General features: G+C 36.7%; 2 protein-coding genes across 2 annotated transcripts; one reads left to right on the top strand and one right to left on the bottom strand.

The window, feature by feature from the left end:
- Window positions 1-933: 933 nt before the first annotated feature.
- On the top strand, window positions 934-7,686 carry LOC131151765 (protein EARLY FLOWERING 3). Its single transcript, XM_058103166.1, has 4 exons — window positions 934-1,768; window positions 3,207-4,078; window positions 6,155-6,206; window positions 6,339-7,686. Exons 1-4 carry the CDS (start codon window positions 1,550-1,552, stop codon window positions 7,371-7,373), a joined length of 2,178 nt encoding a protein of 725 aa, XP_057959149.1. The 5' UTR covers window positions 934-1,549; the 3' UTR covers window positions 7,374-7,686.
- A 20-nt stretch (window positions 7,687-7,706) lies between these two features.
- LOC131151358 (protein neprosin-like) lies at window positions 7,707-12,617 on the bottom strand. Its single transcript, XM_058102601.1, has 8 exons — window positions 12,371-12,617; window positions 10,088-10,191; window positions 9,480-9,566; window positions 9,108-9,374; window positions 8,799-8,960; window positions 8,648-8,701; window positions 8,290-8,436; window positions 7,707-8,087 (listed from the first exon to the last, which is right to left on the bottom strand). Exons 1-8 carry the CDS (start codon window positions 12,615-12,617, stop codon window positions 7,707-7,709), a joined length of 1,449 nt encoding a protein of 482 aa, XP_057958584.1.
- Between the last annotated feature and the right edge of the window lie 8,066 nt (window positions 12,618-20,683).

The following is a 20,683-nucleotide window of genomic DNA, read 5'->3' as shown; positions in this document are numbered from 1 at the left end:
TGTGGGGAACTTATGTTTGCTTCTATCTGGTATCCTGAGTAACTTGATTGGTGATGAGAGAGAGAGAGAGAGAGAGAGAGAGAAGTAGATCTACACTAAGGGAATTAGTAATATGTTAAGAGAGTTGATACAAGAAGTCGTGGATACACTTTTTGATAATGGAATTCGTAGACAACCAATGGGAATGGGGCATTCATAATAACGTTTATAAGTCATTTTTCAGATGTAATTGAATCCAAAGAGGGAAGGTTTCGTGAGACTTTACTTGACTCTCCTCTTTGAATAGAGGATAGTGCAATTTCGTTTGCGTTCGCTAGAGTAGGCAGGAAACAATATACCTTGGTATTATTGATTATTTTTTGATTCAAAGGATCATCCCGTCTCAATTGAAAAAAAATTAAGAAAAAGAGTTGGAAGATGAACATAGCCTAAAGACTTCAATTTCTTTTATTTGGAAATGGAGTTTGGAAAAAAGAAGATGGAGATTTGTAATCTAGCTTTAAGTCTTTAACCCTTTTTAAAATATGTAATTGCCAAAACGCCATTATTTAAAAGGTGAGAAAAGGAAGGAAAAAGTGTGAACAAAAAGAAAATTATTGCTCCGGAAATTGAATTGTAATATTTTTAAGCTAAAATGTTCAACAATATCAATATCACTAAACATTTGATTCCGGCTCAATATCAAGATTCAAAATCTATATTTTAAAATTTAAAACATACAATAAATATAATTGATCAACAGTCTACTTAATTCAATTAGAGTTTATTGAAGTGTCGCATCCAGCGGAGGAATCATGGGCACTAATGTGTTGACATGTGGCGAAAGTGAATTTGTGGAAGGACATGATCTCAGATGGGCGCTCCCTTAGCCCAATGTTCTAGATTAGTTGTGTATGCCAACTGGCAAGTAGACCTGCCTAGATAGTTTAATGTAATTTATTACACAAAGATGCTTCTGGTCTATCCCAAGTAGACCCCACACACCCTGCACTTTTGCTCTTTTCCCCATTTTTGCAGGCGGTGATCTTCGGAGGTAGGAATCCATAACCAGTCACCTCCTCTCAGAATCTATTCTCTCATTCTCACTTTTGCTGCTATACTGCCTGATTTGCTCGCGCAATTTTTTTTTTTTTTGGTTAAATCCAGTGGAAGTTCGTTTTTTCTTCTGCTTCACAGATTTTCCTGAGAAAGTGGGGTTGATTCTGGACTCTGTCAAATATCGTGCGATTTTCCCCGGGAAGAACAAAATCTTTTTTTTTTTTTTTTTTTATGTTTTTTTTGTTTTTGTTTTCTTAACGCTTTGGTATTTGTTAGTGGGTTTGGATTATTGATCATCGAGTTTGCGTGGAAGTGCTAGGCGCGGGCGGGTTGATTTTGGTTTATTGCGGGATCGATCTATTTTGAAACGCGATTTGGTGTCTAGGGCTGTATAATTCTAGGTTTCTGCTGGCGGGTTTAGTTTTCTAGGTATGGGTCGTGGGATATTAAGGTGAAAATTGTGGAAATTTTGTTTTTGTTGAGGTTTCTGTGTTGAATTTAGAGAGTGAGAATGAAGAGGGGGAAAGATGAGGGGAAGATTATGGGACCGATGTTCCCGAGGCTACATGTCAATGATACAGAGAAAGGAGGGCCAAGAGCACCTCCCAGGAACAAGATGGCCCTCTATGAGCAGCTCAGCATCCCTTCCCAGAGATTCAACCATGGGGTCATGCCCCTCAACCCTAGCAACAACGCTACCAGCATGGTTCCATCGGGATCGACAAGCCATGTGAGTTTTGAGAAATCTATGTGGATGTCTTACCATTAATTCACGGTTTTTTTATATGTGGCTTCATTCTTCCAAATTGTTTTGTTTATATTAGTTATTGATTCTCATCCCTGCTTAGGGTGACCATTCATGGGTATTTGGTTGGATTACTGTGAGGATTGGGCATTTATTCTTTCTCGTGATTTCTTATGATGTTCATGACTTGACGATCTGTTACTGTTATTGGATGAGGAATACTCTTCTGTCTTTGACTGTTTATATTTTTAATCAAAAGAGCCTCATGATGTTTGCTAATCTACATTGACGAAGGGCTGTTCATGGATAAATTAGTGTTTGATCTTAGCTTTCTGGGGGAAAAAAAAAAATACATTTCATGCACTTGTTATTTATTTATTTATTTATTTATTTTTCTTCTTGTAACTTAGGATCTGTGTTCGTTTCAGGATATTAGAGGCCATTCATTTCACATTCTGTTCCCTTTAGAGTATCTGCTGCTAAAGCACTGATATATTCTTGGCAGGAGTGTGGATGATAGCACCATTACTCTATATTAATTTCTTTTTTGACCAAAATAAATGTATTTAGAGGAGAGAAAGAAACAGGAGGAGGACAAGATATCCTCCTAGAAAAGATGATAGAAGAAAAGCAAACAAAAAACTAAACAATGCACAACAGTTAACCCAATATAGCTAATCACAAATCCTGCTGTAGTGCAATGGAGGAGTAAACTCTCTGAAATGCTTCTGAAGCATAGGTCCATAAGAAGCAGGAAATACAATTCTGTTCCAAAAGTTGTGCTTCCTATATCTGCCCCTCAATGACGGGATGTATTTACATTTTTTAGCGAGTGCTGTTGGAGATTATGCTTATTGTCCATGTTAATTTGGTTCTTTTCATGCTTGGGATTTTCTGTCTTTCTTTTTACTTTATTGAAGAGGCTTCTCTTTCTCTCCCCCTCCCCCAATATATATACACGCACACACATATATATATATATGTAGTGTTGTTTATGGTTAGTTTTGGAATATTTAACTTTGTAGAGTTTATAAAGCATGTAAATAGGTTTCTTGGTGGAGAAATGAGGTTGCCTTGGAGATGCATGAATTTTAGAATTGAATAGAAGAAGTTTTGTTCTCTCTATTATTCTTCTCTTGCCTTTTGCACTTCTTATCTTATCTTATTTCGTTCACGCTATCTATTAGATGTTGGAAAAAAGGATTAAATTTTTTTTTTTTTAAAATTTGATGTTGATTTGGAGCTATGTTTTCCATCTATCTTCAAACTGAAATGATGGATAAGGGATTTGAGTTTCTAAGTGCCTCATGTGCATCATTTTTCAAGATAATGCATACTATCATTCTAGTGAGTGTTTATATATGTGGGGACAACAGTCTCTATTTTATTATCATTATTATTATTGAACATTTGACGCCTGCAGGGAAATGGCCATGATAGAAATATGCATTTCCCACGTCGCCTAATTCCTTCAACACCTGCTGACCTGGCTGAGAGGCTTCCTACTGGCCCGTCTGATGGTGTAAATTTGGACACTTCGTTGGCACAACTTGACCAGGGCAAAAAGGTAGGAGATGAAGATGATTTTATGGTTCCTGTCTTTGTTCACTCAGAAATGGATCAGTGTTATGTTAAAACCCAGAACAACGGAGATGTGGAAAGAGTCAGTTTCTTCAGCTCATCTCGTTCTTGTCATTCTAATGAGCAACAAAATGCCTGTGATAAGGATCTTAAACAAAATGCATCAGGTCTCAGCTTAAGACAGGAAGCGAACAGTAAGGGCGAGGAGAATCCATCAAGCAGGGACTATATGTTAAAATCTGCCACAAATATGTCAACTAGAAGAGAGCTTGATGGATCTGCAAAGCAAGTCGATGCATCTTCAAATCAAGAGCACCAAGGTCATCCTAGGGATAATTTTAAAATTTTTTGTGACACTGATACTTTCTTGCAAGAAGAGCATAAAGCTGGCTCAAAATACGAGGGCATTGCATGTGGTGATGGTTTTCCAAATGAGCCTCTGAGAGACGAACAAAGGGGAAGTGCTTTGAGGATGCTAAAAAGTGATTCTCATTCAGGGATAGCTAATAGTAATCCTAATGAACCTGATAATGATGGTGAATACTGTGGAGACAGGACACATGGGTCTCTACAAACTGGAACTGTGGACAGAAGCGACGATATCTCTGAGACCTCCATGGTGGATTCAATTTCAGGCTTGGATATATCTCCTGATGATGTTGTAGGAATAATGGGTCAGAAACTTTTTTGGAAAGCAAGGAGAGCCATTGTCAAGTAAGTCTCTAAGATTTTTAATAGCCTGTAAAATGTGTTGCCTCTTGACAAGTGTAAAAACTGATTTTGTGTCATTGCCAAAGTTTGCTCAATGTACTGAATGATATCCTGCTACTTTTTTTTTTTTTGTAATGGACTTGTCTGTCTTTAATGTAAATAATAGAGATGTCAAATGCACTTGTTGGAAAGGAGAATATGGGAGAAATATGTAGATTAGGTACTTACACTCACTTGTAAAAATGCAGAAAATCATCAGTCTCCTAAAGAAAAAGTCTGCAACTAGTATCAGCTTAAATAGCAGCAGGAAATACTATCTAACCACGTAATAAAATCATTTTATTGTCCAATTTAGAAATTTAATGTGATAGTAGCAAGTTCTCTTCGTATAGCCAATTCTCTATAGTCTTGCCATTGGTACCCTTCCATAGTTGCTGCTGCTCTCCCTCTCGTGCAAAATTTGCTCTCTTGGTTGTTGGGTACTAAAAATAGAGGATTTTTAAAAAATTGTTGGAGTTTTGCCATAGATGGTTCCACATCCTCCATGATTCATTCACTATTTCATCTTTGTTTGAGCTGGGACAGTCTGAATAAAGTCGTAAGAAATATAAAGAACTTTCACGTGTTCTCTATATTTTTGTGGACCTATAATCCATCTTATGAATCCTAGAGTATGTCATTTTTCTTTCTTTATGGCAGGGTAGAGTTATCATTGTATTGGGAAATCATGCAGTAGTATGAAGTGGTTAGGAAGCTACAACAATTTGTGATTCTCAGCTCAATTAGTTGATTGAATGCAGTAGGGTGTTTATTCATTTTGAGTAGGAGTTGGAGTATTGTCTTATGAGAGGAGAGGTCCTATTTATGTCATTCTACCGTCCCTTCCTACACCAGATTTACTGTGATTCTACGGTCCTCAATGAAAATTTTTAACTGTGGATCTTCTTATAAAAGGGAGATGGATATTTCTTAATTGATGTATTTTGTGCAAGGCAAGCCCCTGAGACAGTGGATCCTCTCTTTAGACATTCTGCTTGTATGTCTTCCCTTTGGGATATTTTACTGTCTCGGTTTGGTTTTCCTTGGTTTCCCGCTGCCATTAGAGGAAAGATCTTTTTGTGCACTTGAGGGCTTGGAGCAAAGGGAACAAATTTGGTGGACAAATTCTGGAGCTACATTTGTGTCGGTATTGAAAGAAAGGGGCCAACGTGGTGGCAAAGAGGATCATGTTTAACGTAATATCTTGTTCTCATCTTCAAGAATTCTGGGGGGACTCAATTCATGTTCTTTTTCTCATCACTTCTTTAGTGTGTGCTTCTCCCATGCACACTTGTATGTCTTGTATGGTTTTATAACTGCAAATATGATTTGATATTTTATATGTATTGCTTAAGTAGTGTCATGCAGCATAATTGCAAATGTGAGTTGATTTTGTGTAAAAATATGTTTCTTGCGTTCAGCTTCTTATTTTATATGATTATCATGAAGGTACCTTTTGATATAATTTCAAATGGCTCTTGTTTTGTAACATGTTAAAACTATTGCTTTGCCAACAGCAAGCTTTTATTTTCTTTTATTTTTTGTCTCCCCAGATGCATTTGAATATTTATATGCCAAGATCGTAGGTTCATGTTTTTTCTAAAATGATTTTTCGCATGATCTTATTTTTAATGAAGTGCACATGAGAAACTTTTCTATAGTTAGGGAGAGGTTTCAGGCTCAAGGTATGCTTATAGCTTGAGGGGCCTTTTGGTTTCCTGATTATACTGCAGGTTATCTAAGGTATTTAAGCAACTACTTAATTCATTGAATGATCTGCTTGACTGTTAATATGCTCATGTATAGATTTGGGTACTGTAAGCATATTTTTTAGAAAACCTAGCTTTATCAATCTTTTGAAAGTGTACAGTAGCACATCCTTCTTATGCAGATTTGGCCTGGTATACTATCATACTTCAGACTCTAGTTTGAGTTTTTGTCTGGTTTTACCTATGTATGTTTGTATGTTTATCAAAGCTTCATTTTTTTTATCTTGTGCAATTTTGTTTTTGATGCAACACCTGTTATTACTCTTTACAGTCAACAAAGAGTGTTTGCGGTACAAGTATTTGAATTGCATAGGCTGATGAAGGTAAAGTCCCCAATCCTGTTAAGTAGCTTCTGCTGGTTTGAAAGATGTGTCTGTGTCTTGTGTGCATGTGTGTGTGCACTCATGTTCTTCTATGAAAATTAGATTGAGGTTAATTTTCTTTTATTTGAACAGGTTCAGAAATTGATTGCAGCCTCACCACACCTTTTGATTGAAGATGATGCTTATTTGGGCAAGCCTACTTTGAAGGGTTCTTCTGCCAAGAGACTTGCATCTGAGTATATTGTGAAACCTCGGCAACATAGTCTCAAGCAGCGCAAAGATGAATCTGAGAAGCCAACCCATGATTTGGAATGCTCTGCGGAAAATGCAGTGGGAAAGACATCTATTTCTTCTGCCAAAAATGGTAGTCAGCCTTCAAATTGTGGTCCTTGTCTAGGGGACTTACCTCCTGCACCTGTAACTGATGCTAAAATGGGTCCTTGGTGTTTCCATCAGCCACCTGGGCATCAATGGTTGGTTCCTGTAATGTCGCCTTCAGAAGGTCTGATATATAAGCCATATCTTGGGCCTGGATTTGTGGCCCCGATTTGTGGAGGATGTGGACCTACGAGTTCATCCCCCTTGACAGGTAACTTCTTGAATTCAGCTTATGGGGTTCCTGCTTCTCATCATCGTAGTCAGGGAATGCTTCCTGGTGCTCTAGTTGGTCATGGCTACTTCCCTCCTTATGGTATGCCGACCTTTAACCCAGCCGCATCAGGCTCCGCTGTTGAGCAAGCAAACTGGTTTGCTGGTCTAACTTCAAATGGTCAAACTACTCAGTTTTCGGGTGGAAGAACTGACATTAATGTGCAATGTCAAAGCTCCGGTAATGTGCTAGGCCAGAAAAACGGAGCTATTTCACATACAAAGTTTCAGGCATCCAAAGATGGTGAGGTACAAGGAAGTACAGAGAGCAATCCTGCAGAGAGAACAGAAGCGGGGACAGGTCCTACTGCTGTAGGAAGAGATGCACTTCCTCTTTTCCCTGGTGCAGTAGCAGCAGCTGCAGCAGTTGTTCCGGAAGGAGATTCGCAGACTCGTGATACTGACCAGCCAGCACGAGTGATCAGAGTTGTACCTCACAATCGCAGGTCAGCAACTGAATCGGCAGCTAGAATTTTCCAGTCTATACAAGAAGAGAGAAAACAATGTGACACCATATAGTAAATGTTGTGGGGGGAAAAGAACAGCCTGGCTGATAAATGATCCTGGGCTTATCAAAGTTGGTGTGCTGCTTCGTCATTTCCTTCGCACATTCTGGGTATGAAGTTTTGTAACTTGTTCTTCCTTTGTCTGTTATTATAGGTCGTTCATATGTAAATATAATTTTGTAAGATAAGAACAAATCAGTGTTAAGTTGTCTTCTTGTAAGCAATGGACTGAGCATGTCAAAACATGTAAATGTGCTGTTGACTTTTAACTTTCTGTGGCATCTTTGTACCTTACAACCTTAATATGAAGAACAGATGAGCTAGCATAACATATTAGCACAGGTACTTAAGGGCATTTGGGATTTCTACCAGGCCCTCCGTAATAGAATTCAGGATCTTCTATGTAATCACCCAGGTAAGAGACATCATAGCAATTATACTCATCTGAGTAAGTATCGACCCATTCTGGAAACTTTAATAGAAAAGAATTTTCACGAATTCGTATTCTCTTTATGCTGCCAGAGTTGCCGAAAATGGGGTCAGAAAATTGCCCATTTCCCATAGCTGTTGCAGTGTGGTGAGCACTCCCAACCTTTGAGCTGTAGACTTCACCTCCCCACTCCACGCTTTCAGCGTTATGTCTCAACAATCTGAATAAATCAGGAGGCCAATATCCTATGTTGATTCTTTCCCCATATTGCACCCACCAGTTGCTTGTGTTTGGATCCTAGGCTCAAAAACAGTACAGTTAAAAGAGTTGGAAAATGCAAGAAACAAATGAATTTAGGGCTAACTTTCTGGATTGTTTAGGCAAATCAGTATTCACATGAATTAAAATCATGGTTAGCATGATCAACAATTGTGACACTAGGGAGTTTCCTGAATTAAAATCCACTGAACCTGAAAATTGCCACATCTAGCTAACTGACCTTAAATATGTAAAGGGTAATTTGATATGGTAGCCCACCAGGGACTGATATGGGATTGATTGTGGAACCCAGAGCAATCTCATTGCTAGTTTGGACAAATCCAGGACAAGTGAGGTCAAAGCAACCTGTTGTCTTTGAACCATCAGCCTAAAACAAGCAGAAAATTAGTGCATTTGCATAGAGTAATGGCTTTATATTTACACCATTTCAACCATATAATCAACCTTGGTATTTTTATTCAGATTTCCTGTGACATGAGGAACCCTCAAACCAAGAAACTACAAAACACAAAATATACGGCCACAATATGCTTCTTTCTGTAAAATTTAGATCTTATGAATGATCTATGGAAGCTTACAGTCCAATATACAAATAATCGAGTCTGCTTGTCCCCGTACACCTTTGGATTTACCTAGAAAAATTCAAAACACCTGAGTTGAATAAAACAATGAAAATAGGTTGATCAAACAGATTTATGCACAAAGCAATTTAGGAGCATTTACACTTACTGCCCATCCAGATTCAATGCTTTCATAATCATAGTAAGGACCATTTTTCAAACAAACTTGAGAAGTACTGTACTCATCATCTGATTCAACATAGGGATTCCAAACTTTGATATCTCCTTTTGCTCCGGAATAACTATAGCCTTCTGTAAGCAACACTGCAAGCTATTCACAAGATACGAGCCAAGTTATATGTGTGGAGACAACCAAAGAGTTTCATTCTCTCTCTCTCTGAATAACAAATTCTGACACAAGGAATATAATTAACCAGCCAAACCATGTCAATTGTCCATGAAAAAGTGGCGATCATACCGAGTGATTTATTTGTTGAAGGTACGAATTGTCACCAATATTAGGGTGTTTAAAATGATAAGAAAAGCGACCCTTCTTCCTCACATAGTTGTCAGTTTTATTTGATTTAAATAGCTTGCTCCTTTGGATTCTTCGGATGGGGACTGTGCCCTCTGGACAGCTTCCATTTCTCTGCCATAGCTGTGATGATACAATCATGGCTGACTCGCCTTTTCTCAATGTCATTGTAGTTGTTGTCTCCACAGTTTGATCATAGCTGGGTGACATCTGAATAAGATATCATACTAATGGAATTTATTGACAGTTATAAAATAGAAGAATTGAAAAGAAAAAAAAAAACTATAATATACTAAAAATTAAATCAACTCAGACCTGGATGGTGTGATTTCTTAGTGCAGGATGATGAAAAGCTGGCTGCTTGTAGATGTCAATGCAATCAATAATGTCCCCATCTTCACTCTACATAAACACAAACATAACGGGGGGCAGTTGGAAATACAAGGCTAACGAGTCTGGTTTGCAACTGAGAGTGACACTACATAATAGACAAAGTGAAACACTTTAGTTGCAATATACTAAGTTCCTGAGGTTTGTTTCCAAAAAGATAGCAATGGACTCGTTTGCCAGCATCCGAGATTGGCTGCAGGTTGATGGTCCAACATATATATATATATATATATATGGTCTTTTTTTTCTTCCCCCGCCCCCCTTTTTGTCTGTTGTGGTTTTTGTTGAGTAACCTAGCTATCTATTACGGACTTCTTTTTTAAATTCATCGTATGAATTTGATTCATTTCTGGCTTTTGTGTTGAGACAATGAATCACAAGCCACTTGTTCTATCATTGAGATCTGTGTGAGGTGCATCTAATAGTTGATTTGCAGCCTATTTGGATTCAAACTTCACTAACCACTAACTACTAAATTCTTGCCAGTCCAAAAAAACAAGGCAAAAAACCTCGAATGAATGACAAAGCCATACCTCAATGCTTTTCACTGCATGCTTTTGGCTGAAGTCAATTCTTGTTTTAACTTCCAGCAGGTTTTGTCTAGACAGTGGGTTGCTTTTTGTTGGCAATTGACCATCTGCAACACCAAAACTCACTCCAGCAAAAACCATTCCAATTAAAATGATCATACGTTCAAAAATTGCAGCAACCATTTGAGCAAGAAAATGTGTTCCAATATGGATTTTTCTCTTTGAAATCTTTGTGTATGTGTGTGTGTCTGTGGAACCTCATAGATGTCATGCATGTTTTGATGTTAGAGTTGGGCCTATAAATTGGTTGATTTAAATCTGCAAGTGCACAAAATCTGCATGATTTACCTTCTAGGTCATCTAAATTTCATTTTCGTCTTAAAATTTTAGAAAGGATTTTGAATTCAAACTTAAAAGGACTTAAAGTCATTGAGAATAATTGGATGTGCATGGATACAATGATATTCAAATCACATTTGAAAATTGTAAAGTTCAATAATGGTACATCTTAGTACCTAAAGTTTTTATACATGGAAAACATTTGAAGAAAATGTTTCCAAAATGTTTCTACAATGAATAAGAATGTAGCAGACAACTTAGCTATTTGTATGTTAAGGGCGGCTCAAATTTAGTGGGGAAGAAGCAACGAAAAAGTTATGTGAAGTCCAATCAAACCCACCCAAGTGAAAACTAGTATTTTTTCCTCTTTCAGGAGTCAAGAATGCTGGTGCCCTTAGGGTTGGAATGACAAACCTAAAAGCACACAAACTGTCGCAACCTTTGGGGGAAGAATTTGTGTTTGACTATGCTGGGGAGGGATGTGGTTGAAGTTTTGCTAGAAAAGAGAGCTCTTTCTCTAAGGTTTGAAAGGGTGTATTATTGGGTAGAAGGGGCTTAAAAGAATGAGAGCTTCTTGAAAAAAATTCATTGCCCAACAAAACAAGCCACATAAACCTCATAATTAGGATCTTGGTAATAAGTTCAAAGGTTAAGATTCCTTCTTATCTCCCCTCAAATTTCTTTCATATGTGTTGGTTCTCTTGGAGAGTTTAAAGAGATCAAAGAGAGTCATTCCCTTGAACTCCTTAATTTGATAACTATATATATTCAACCTTGGGGAGAGGGGTTTACTTGAGCAATGAGAATTCCCCTTTTAAACCTTTTAATAAACTACTCAATAGTCTCGTCCGTAAGTTATTTCAATCTAGCTAAGTCGGCATTGGCACACTGGGGTTCAATTCTAGCATAATGTACTCAAAAACCTGAGACACCGAGCTCTTTCAGCTAGAGTTCGGTTCATCTTTTTCACCACACCATTCTGTTGTGTGGTGTCCAGCGTACTGTAAAATGTCTCCTTATGTCATGCTGCTTACAAAAATCTTTGAACATCAAATTAGCGTACTCATTTCTATTGTCTGACCTGAGGCATTGAATCTTTCTCCCGGTCTGGTTTTCCACCTCAACTTTCCACAATTTAAACTTGGAAAACGTGTCTGACTTGTGCCGCATGAAGTACAACCAAACCTTCCATGAATAATCATCGATAAAACTCACATAGTACATATGTTCACCTCGTGATGCTATCCTTACCGGCCCCCAAACATTTGAATGAATGTAGTCTAGGATTCCCTTCGTCTTGTGTGTAGCTACAATGAACTGCACCCTATTATGTTTTCCCAAATCACAAAACCTGCAGAAGCTCAGCTTGCATGATTTGACCCCTTTCAGAAGATTTCTCTTATGAAGCTCTATCATTCCACACTCACCCATATGCTCTAACTGCATATGCCACAAGACCATATCATCTAACTTAAACTCTGTAGCTGCAGCTCCACCTACAACTATAGTACCCAGCATTATGTATACATTCCCTAGTACTTTCTGCTACTTCATCACAGTCAGAGCACCCTAACTCACCTTCATTACCCCACTTTCAGACTTGTAACTAAACCCGTTATAGTCCAAAGTGCCTAATGAAATCAAATTCTTTCTCAATTCTGATATGTGCCTAACCTAACATAACGTCCTCACTACACCATCAAACATTTTGATTCTAATATTCCTTATCCCGACAATTTTGCATAAGCATCACTATTAGAACAGTACCAAAATTTACCAACCTGTAAGTGGTGAATCAGTCTTTGTTGGGCATCATGTGATACAAGCACGTCGAATCTAAGATCCAAGAATCCATGAGACCGTCTAAACTAGATGAAACCGAAAGCATATCACCATCATAGCTTCCCGAGTCTCCTTCTTACACTACATTCGTCGTGTTTGATGAACCTTCTTTATTTTCAGCATTCCCCTTCTTCCTTTCTAGACAATCGGGTTTTATGTGCCCCTTTTTCCTACACTTAAAACACTGCACGACCTTCCTCTTTGTGGAACGAGACCGAGCCCTATTGTTGCTTGGTCCACTTCGGAACCTGCTTTTCCCACGATCCTGGTTTCCCTTCACCACGAGCCCTTCTCCTTGTGAACTCTCATCGATGGCCTTCGTCCTTTGATGAAACCCCAACAATGCACTCATGATATCCTCCAACTCCAAGGTTTATTTTCCCCATGTCAGAGTCGTAACCAAATTCTTATATGTAAGAGACGTAGGTAGGAAATTCAGTAGCATCAACGCTTTGTCTTCTTCATCGAACTTCACAACAACCCGCTTCAGATCGCTAATGATTTGATTGAATACGTTGATGTGTTGATTCAGATAAGAACCCTCAGTCATCTTAAGCTCGTACAATTTCTACTTAAATGACTTGGACATATACCAGCTCTCTAGTTTCAGCCAAACTTGTGCTGGTGATTCCTTATCCATGACGTGATACATCACGTCATCGGCCAGTCAAAGCCTGATAGTAGCCACAACTTTCGCTTCCAACTCCTTCCAACTTATGTCGTCCATGCCTTCCTACTGTTTTCCATATAGTGCCTTCACCATACCTTGTTGCACCAACAAGTCCTTAACCCTTCTCTGCCAAAGTCCAAAATTTTCCGTTCCATTGAAGTTCACAGAAGAAATCCCAATCATTGCAACCAATAGCTCTGATTCCAATTTGTTGTGCAAAGTGGCTGAATGACAATGCGCAGCAGAAACCAACAACTTCAATTGGATCAAGCAATGTAAGCAACCAACGATGAATATACAGAAACACAATCAATCACAAAGAGAATAAAGGAAAGTAATAGAACACACAACACAAGTATTTACGTGGTTTGGCAATATGCCTACTTCCACAGGAGCAAGTGCCTGAATTTTCACTATCAATCTTCGAAGCTTACATCAAGGGTTACAAAAATATTGTATATATTCTAACTGTATGCATATAGAAGGCTTAGTAAATTACCCCTGTAGCAAATTTCGGAGGAAAAAACTCTGAATCTCCTAATCCATTAATCTTCCCAATTCAAATTTCATGATTAGCGTCGAACAATACTGTCAACGGTTTCAGAAAAATTGTTGATGGTTTAATACCAAGGATGATTTCTACATACTGAAACCATCGACGATTATCTCCCGAGGGTAAATTTTCAATCATACTGTCAACTAAATAGTTGACAGTTTCTTCCTACAGCTCAGCTTCCTTGTTCTTTGCTTCACCATGCTTTCCTAGTGCATGCGTTCCACTTGATATGAGTCACATATCTAACATATTACTAATAAACGCACTTCAACTTGTGCTGCTAGAAGCTTTAATAACGAGTCAAAATACACCTTGTAGGAACTCTGCACTTATAGGTCATCAATTTGTATTAAAGGTGTTAAATGGATATGAAGATAGGTGTCATCGGTAATTTCAAATGGAGAAGCATGTGTTTGTTAGTTTTTGTCAAATGATAAAGGCTCGAAGTTCATTTTGTGGTACAAGGGTTATCAGTGTAGAAGAGAAAATGGAAATTTTCTTAATGACTATTGGACATAATGAAAATATATATATAGGATGATACAAGAATGTTTCCAACATTTTGATGAAACTATAAGTAGACACTTCAATAAAGTCCTTTTAGTTGTGGCAAAACTTCCATGTGAAATTATCAAGCCACATTAGAGGTTGAACTGTACCCCAAGGGAGATTCTTAGGAATAGGAAGTCTTACCCCTATTTTTAGAACTGTGTGGGGGCTATTGATGAGACACACATTAGTGTTTCAATACGAGAGGTTGAACAAATCCCTTATAAAGGCCAGAAGAATTATTGCACACAAAATATTATGGTGGCATGTTCATTTGACATATTATTCACTTTTGTAGACGCTAAATGGGAGGGCACTACAAATGACTCTGGAATTTTGCTTCACTACGTCCGAAAGAAAGATTTTAACTTTCCTAGGGCTCCAAAGGGGAAATATTATGCGGTTTTTGCTGGCTATCTGAATATGCCAATATTTTTAGCACCATACAAGGAGAATTGACATCATTTACCAGATTTTGGGTATGGGAATAGATCACAAGGGAAGGAAGAGGTTTTTAACCATGCACACTCATCTTTACATAACGTAATTGAAAGATGTTTTAGTATCTTGAAGGCTAGAATCCCAATCTTGAAGCAAATGCCGAGTTTTGAACTTGAGAAGCAAATGTTTATTGTCGTTGCATGCATGGCATGCCACAATTCCATCAAATTGCATTCAATGCATGATTCCTTATTTGATGACTATGGTCAAAAGGATTCTAAAGTTACAAATAAAAGGAATGATGATGGTAATATAGATAGTGAGGCCATCAATGAAGGGGCGCTAAATCTTTTGTATTAGGTAAGGGAAGGTATAACGGAGCAAATGTTAAGGAATACTAACTATGCTAAAGACATTGCCAAATGTTTGACAATTTGGATTTTTTTTTTTTTATTTTGCTTTTATGGCATGTATTGGATCCTTTTTCTTTTCCTTTTTTTTTTTTTTTCTTTTATGGCATTTATTAATTTTATTAATTTATTAATTTTTTCTTTTATGGCATGTATTGGATCTTTTTGCACATTTTTTTTTTTTTTCTGTCTAGGAAGTGATGGCTAGAGGCAATACTATCAAAGAAAAAGTCAAAGTTGAATGGACCCTGAGAGACATAAAAGGTTCATTAAGTTGTGCATTGAAGAAGTCCATAAGGAGAATAGACTAGAAATAAGTTTTAGCAAGAAAGGATGGAAAAACATAATTGATGGATTTTACCAAACTAAGAAAGTTCGGTATGATAAAAAATAGTTAAAGAATCATTTTTCCAATGTAAATGTCTAGTGGAAGTTATGGAATAATTTCGTTGGAAAAAAATGGGGTTTGAGAGGATACAATTACATGAGCAATTCTTTGTGATGACCAGACCTAGCAAGCATTTGTTATGGTAAGAATATTTTCTAAGTTTACTGATATTCTATAGCATGATTATGATGAAAAATGTATTTCATGCATAATTATGGTTGAAAATTCTTTTTGGAGATTCATATTTGTTGTTGTATGTAGTTGGAAACTACTTTAGGGTGTCTTGGATGCGCATTTTATATTCATATTTGTTGTATGTGGCTAGAAACTATGATGAAAATTTTGCTTTAGTTGCTACATTAGAAGCTATTTGTATGCTACTTGCTTTTTTCTAGTTATAAGAACTTCAATCTATATCAAATATTGTTAAAAGTGTCTTTTGAATAGATTTATTGAGGAAGATCTATATGTTGAGAAACCTCCAAGTTTTGAAAATGAAAAATTTCCCAAAACATGTTTTCAGACTGTTAGCTTTGGTGTATTCCCAAGAGAGTGGTGAATTGGGTATTTATAAATTTGTCCCTAGGTCAACCAATCTAGTAGCAGCATTACACAAACCTAGGGTCTTTCTATTTAATTATAAACACAATCAACACATGTACTACATATAATGAATCAAACATACAATATACATGTGCTGAAAATAAAAGTGCGGAAAATAAATTTGCGAAAATATAAAGAACATGCACGATATGTTATCGGGGTTAGGCCAACTGTGTCTACGTCCCCGTCTCTAACTCGCAAGCTCGAGGATTCCACTAAAGCTCACTTAACGAGTGGAGCAGCACCGATTATAACCAGGTCAATTAGCATAGGGTTGTCCTCAACCTTTACAAATTCTCCTTGCGGGGCAAAGAAGACCCTAACAATCCTTACGGGCTGGATTACCACCCCCTCAAGCCACGCCTGGAATACAACCATATTTTTCACAACATAACTGGTACAGTGATTATGCTTTTCAAGTAAAGAAGATATGTACCCAATATAATCTATCACATGCACATAATAGTATAGGTAATGTAAGCTCAGTGATATGAATATATGTGCAAGTAACACTCAACAATATATGATCACTATAATGTTCAAGAGTGTTCTAAACAAGTTGTATCTTTGAAACAAGTTAATATCAAATCTCAATGCTCAATCAAATATTCAAACTAACTCAAAATATTTCTCTTCAATATAATAAGCTCAAAAGTAGTTTGAACAATATTATAGCTTGTAGAAAATATTTTTGCACAACAAAATCAAAGTTAAGGGAATCTTGCAATGGCAATGCGAAGATCCCTAAGCTTGTTAGTTTATCCCAACACAAGATTTATAATATTGAAATATGTGGGATAAACTTAACTAAACTCTCCAAAAATGAATCACACAATCAAACAAGAATAATAGAGCATTAGTAGTATCTAATAAACACAAGAACAATTAATAAACTCTCACAATATCAAGATGTATCAAAGGAATGAATATTTGAGAGTATTTTGGGAAAAATGAGATTTTGAGATAGAGAGGATTTTTGCTAATGATTTTGGCTAATCTGCACTTAATCTTCACAAATGAACCCATCTTTATAGACAATGTCAAAAATATAACCGTTTGGGACCTATTGGGTATAATTAGGAAAGTTTAAAAACATTTAAGCACAATTAACCCTGTTTAAAAAATTTAGTTGCGGTAAAAAAATTTTCCAACTCGAGAGCACCGGTCGACTGGACTTGAGGTTCGATTGACCAGGTGACAAAGTTCGGTCGACCGAGAGAAATTTGAACTAAAAGTTTGGTCGACCAGACAAGGGTTCCAAGGGCGATTTTTCATTCTAGCGTGGTTCGGTCGACCAAGTGATTTTGAATTAAGTGGCTCAGTCGACCAAGCAATTATAGCATCTCCTAAGTACATTTGGTCGACTAGGGCGTTGAAGTACTTTATTAGTCAGTCGACCAAAAGGTCAAAGTGTTGACCCCATGGAGTTCGGTCAACCAGAAATTTTGAACTGGTCTGATTTAGTCGACCGAGCCACGGTCAAACTGTTGACCTCTTGACCTATTCGGCCGATCGAGTGATTTACACTATGAAAGTTCGGTGGACCGAAGCACTATTCAATGCACAATTTCGATCCTATTCTTTATTAGAAAGTCACCCCTATTCATATAGGTATAAATTTTAAGTTATGGGGGACTTTATATGTGATGATTAGGGGCCCAGGGTCAATCTAAGGTCAATGCCCAAGGTTTTTCAATTATGTCCAAAAATCTGAAATCGGTCGACCGAAGGGTGCCCTAATGACATTCGGTTCCCTATGGTCAGTCTACGGTCATTTTGAACTTACAAAACCTATATGCATGACATGCATAGATTATTATAGACCGATATAAATTATTACAGGCCCAAATAATATAAATTACAACAAGAAATAATCTTCAGGGTCTTCAGGCTTTATTTCGTGTGCCATCAATTGATTTGCTAATATAAACCTAAACACAAACTTGAAAGCTATCAAATACTAGAGTATTTGTCATTATCAAAACCGGGTGTGACCTATAAGGTCAACACAAACTCTCTAAAGTCTCGTATAGTTTAAAGCAAACTCCTAGAGTTTGGTATGAAATGCTATGTAAATTTTTATTTGAAAAAAGTTTTAAAATGGGGAGGGTTGATATAACATTGTCCATTAAAACTAAAGATAATGACATGCTCATTGTGCAAATTTATATCGACGACATTATCTTTGGTACTACTAATGAACTCCTGTGTAAAGAATTTGTGAAAGAAAGGCAAAATGAATTTGAGATGGGCATAATAGAAAAAGTTCACTTTTTTTCCTCAAACTCCAAATAAAGCAAAAGAAAGGTGGAATCTTCATCAACCAAACTAAGTATATCAAGGAACTACTAAAAAGGTTTGGGGTGGATGGAGCAAAGGAAATAGGCACTCCCATGAGTACCTCAACCTAACTTGACAAGGACGAGCAAGGTATAAGCATAGATGTTAAACGATATAAAGGTATGTTTGGTAGTCTTCTTTACTTAACTACAAGTAGACCGAATATTATGTTTAGTGTTTACATATGTGCTTGCTTTTAATCTAATCCTAATGAATCACACTTAGTTTCTATAACACATATTTTTAGATATCTTGTTGGCACTTAAAACTTAGGACTTTGGTAATCGAATCGCACTCTTTTGAACTCTTAAGTGACTCGAATGCTAATTTTTCCAGTTGCAAAATGGACCATAAGAGTACTAACGAGACTTTTCACTTCCTAGGACACTCACTTGTTACTTGTTTAGCAAGAAACAAAACTTAGTTGCACTTTTCATGACAAAAATTGAGTACATAGCAGCCAATAGTAGTGTAGAACAAACACTTTGGATGAAATAACACTACTTGATTTTGGCTTGAAATTTGATTGTGTGCTCATAATGTGTGATAATACTAGTGCAATTAATTTGCCTAAAAATCCTATTCAACATTCAAGAACTAAACACTTTGAAATTAGACATTACTTCATAAGAGACTGTTGAATCAGGTGTAATCCTAAGAGGGGGGGGGTGAATTGGGTATTTAAAAAATTCTTTGACACTTATTTACCTCTTAAACCCTTCTTAAATATTTACCAATGAATTCTTGCTACTCAATTACTTATGTGTAAGGCTATCCAACCTATGCATGCAAAATACACAATTTAAATGCAATGTTGAAAATAAAGAGTAAAGGGAAGAGAGAAGACAAACACGGTTTTTACGAGGTTCAGCCGACTTGGCCTACGTCCTCACCTTGAGCAACCACTCAAGGATTTCACTAAATCCCTGCTCCTTAAATTGGGACGGAGCTTTCCTTACAATCCGCTACTTACAAGAGGCACAACTCCCTCCTACTCCACTGCTTACAAGAGATACAACTCTCTCTTCACACATCCATTCACACACCGAATAGTGTATACAATAGAATATGAAAAATAACACTCAAAACAATGCTTCTAACAAAAGCTTATAAGTACAATTCAATTTCCTAACACATTAACATATGATTAAACTTGAAACTCATGAATGTATGAAAACGATACAATAGTTTATGCATGATTTGCTTCAACACACAAACCCTCTTTAATCACAACTCCCACGTAATGATATATTTAAAATGCTTTTGAGTATACTAGGGTTCTAGTTCTCTTTGTAAAGATGCACACATATATCTAATGTGAACTTGATAAAAGCCTTATCTTGAATATTTTATCAGTATATAAAAAAAAGGCTTTCTATCAAATATTTAATCCCAACTCGATCTTTGTAATATGTAAATGTATATGATATGTAATTCAAAGAACAAAATCCTGAGTATGAGATTTTCCAAACAAGATATCCCTTAATAAAATAGATATTTTTGAATACCAAGGATATATATTCAAGTGTTTTAATATATCTAAAATATAAATCTTTTATCTTAATACACACTTGAATCAAACCATTCAATCAATCACACAACCTTAATCAAGTAATGATCTTGTTTAAAAAATATATATATGTATAAGCAATTTCAAGATCAACCTTTTAATACCTAATCAAAAATAAATTTTTCAATAATATGCTCTATGAACACTATTAACAATCAATTAATAGCTAAACAACTTTCTCAAGCAATGATATTTTCAAAAACAAATTTTTTATATGTATGAATGCACACAAGATCAAACTTTTCTAAAGATAATTAAGAACACGTAATGAGATGAGAAGTTCTTGAGAACAATAACTTGAATGATCAAACCTCAATACTAGATTGAAATACAGCTAAATGAATGAATGCCCTTTGATTTTCGGAGTAGATTTGCCCAAAGAAGATGAAAGTAGAATGAAGTGCAAACAATCAGCTCAAGTTTCTCTATATTCTTGCAATAAGGTGTGTTCTTCTCTTGTTGTGTGTCTTAACTTCGTTCTAGGATTTAGATACTCAGTATATATAGTGTCTTACCCTTAGGATTAATATCAACCATTGGATTAAAGAAATAGCTCGCGCGTTCGTTTAATAAAAATCACAATTTTAAGTTTCCCGCAGGTTCAGGCGTCTGAGGGTGAAAGCCCAGGCAACCGAAGTCCTTTAAGCCTTTGAAAAAATCAAGTTCAGCTGTAGGGTTAGGTGCCTAAAGATAGGGTCAGGCTCCTAAAGTGGTTCAGGCTCCTAAGGTTCCAGGGTCAGGTGACCGAGGTGCCTCGGCCAACTTGCTGTGTTTTCCCATTAATTCTTCAAGCTACCGAACTTAATCTTCAGGCTCCTGAAGAAATTCTTCAGGTTACTGAGGGTGAGTTTAGGCAACTGAAGTCCCCTTTTCCCAATTTTCTTTTTCTAA

This window comes from Malania oleifera, chromosome 3, assembly GCF_029873635.1.
Source record: "Malania oleifera isolate guangnan ecotype guangnan chromosome 3, ASM2987363v1, whole genome shotgun sequence".
Lineage (NCBI taxonomy): Eukaryota > Viridiplantae > Streptophyta > Magnoliopsida > Santalales > Ximeniaceae > Malania > Malania oleifera.
Note: the sequence above shows the minus strand (reverse complement) of the source record. Positions and strands in the feature narration are given on the sequence as shown.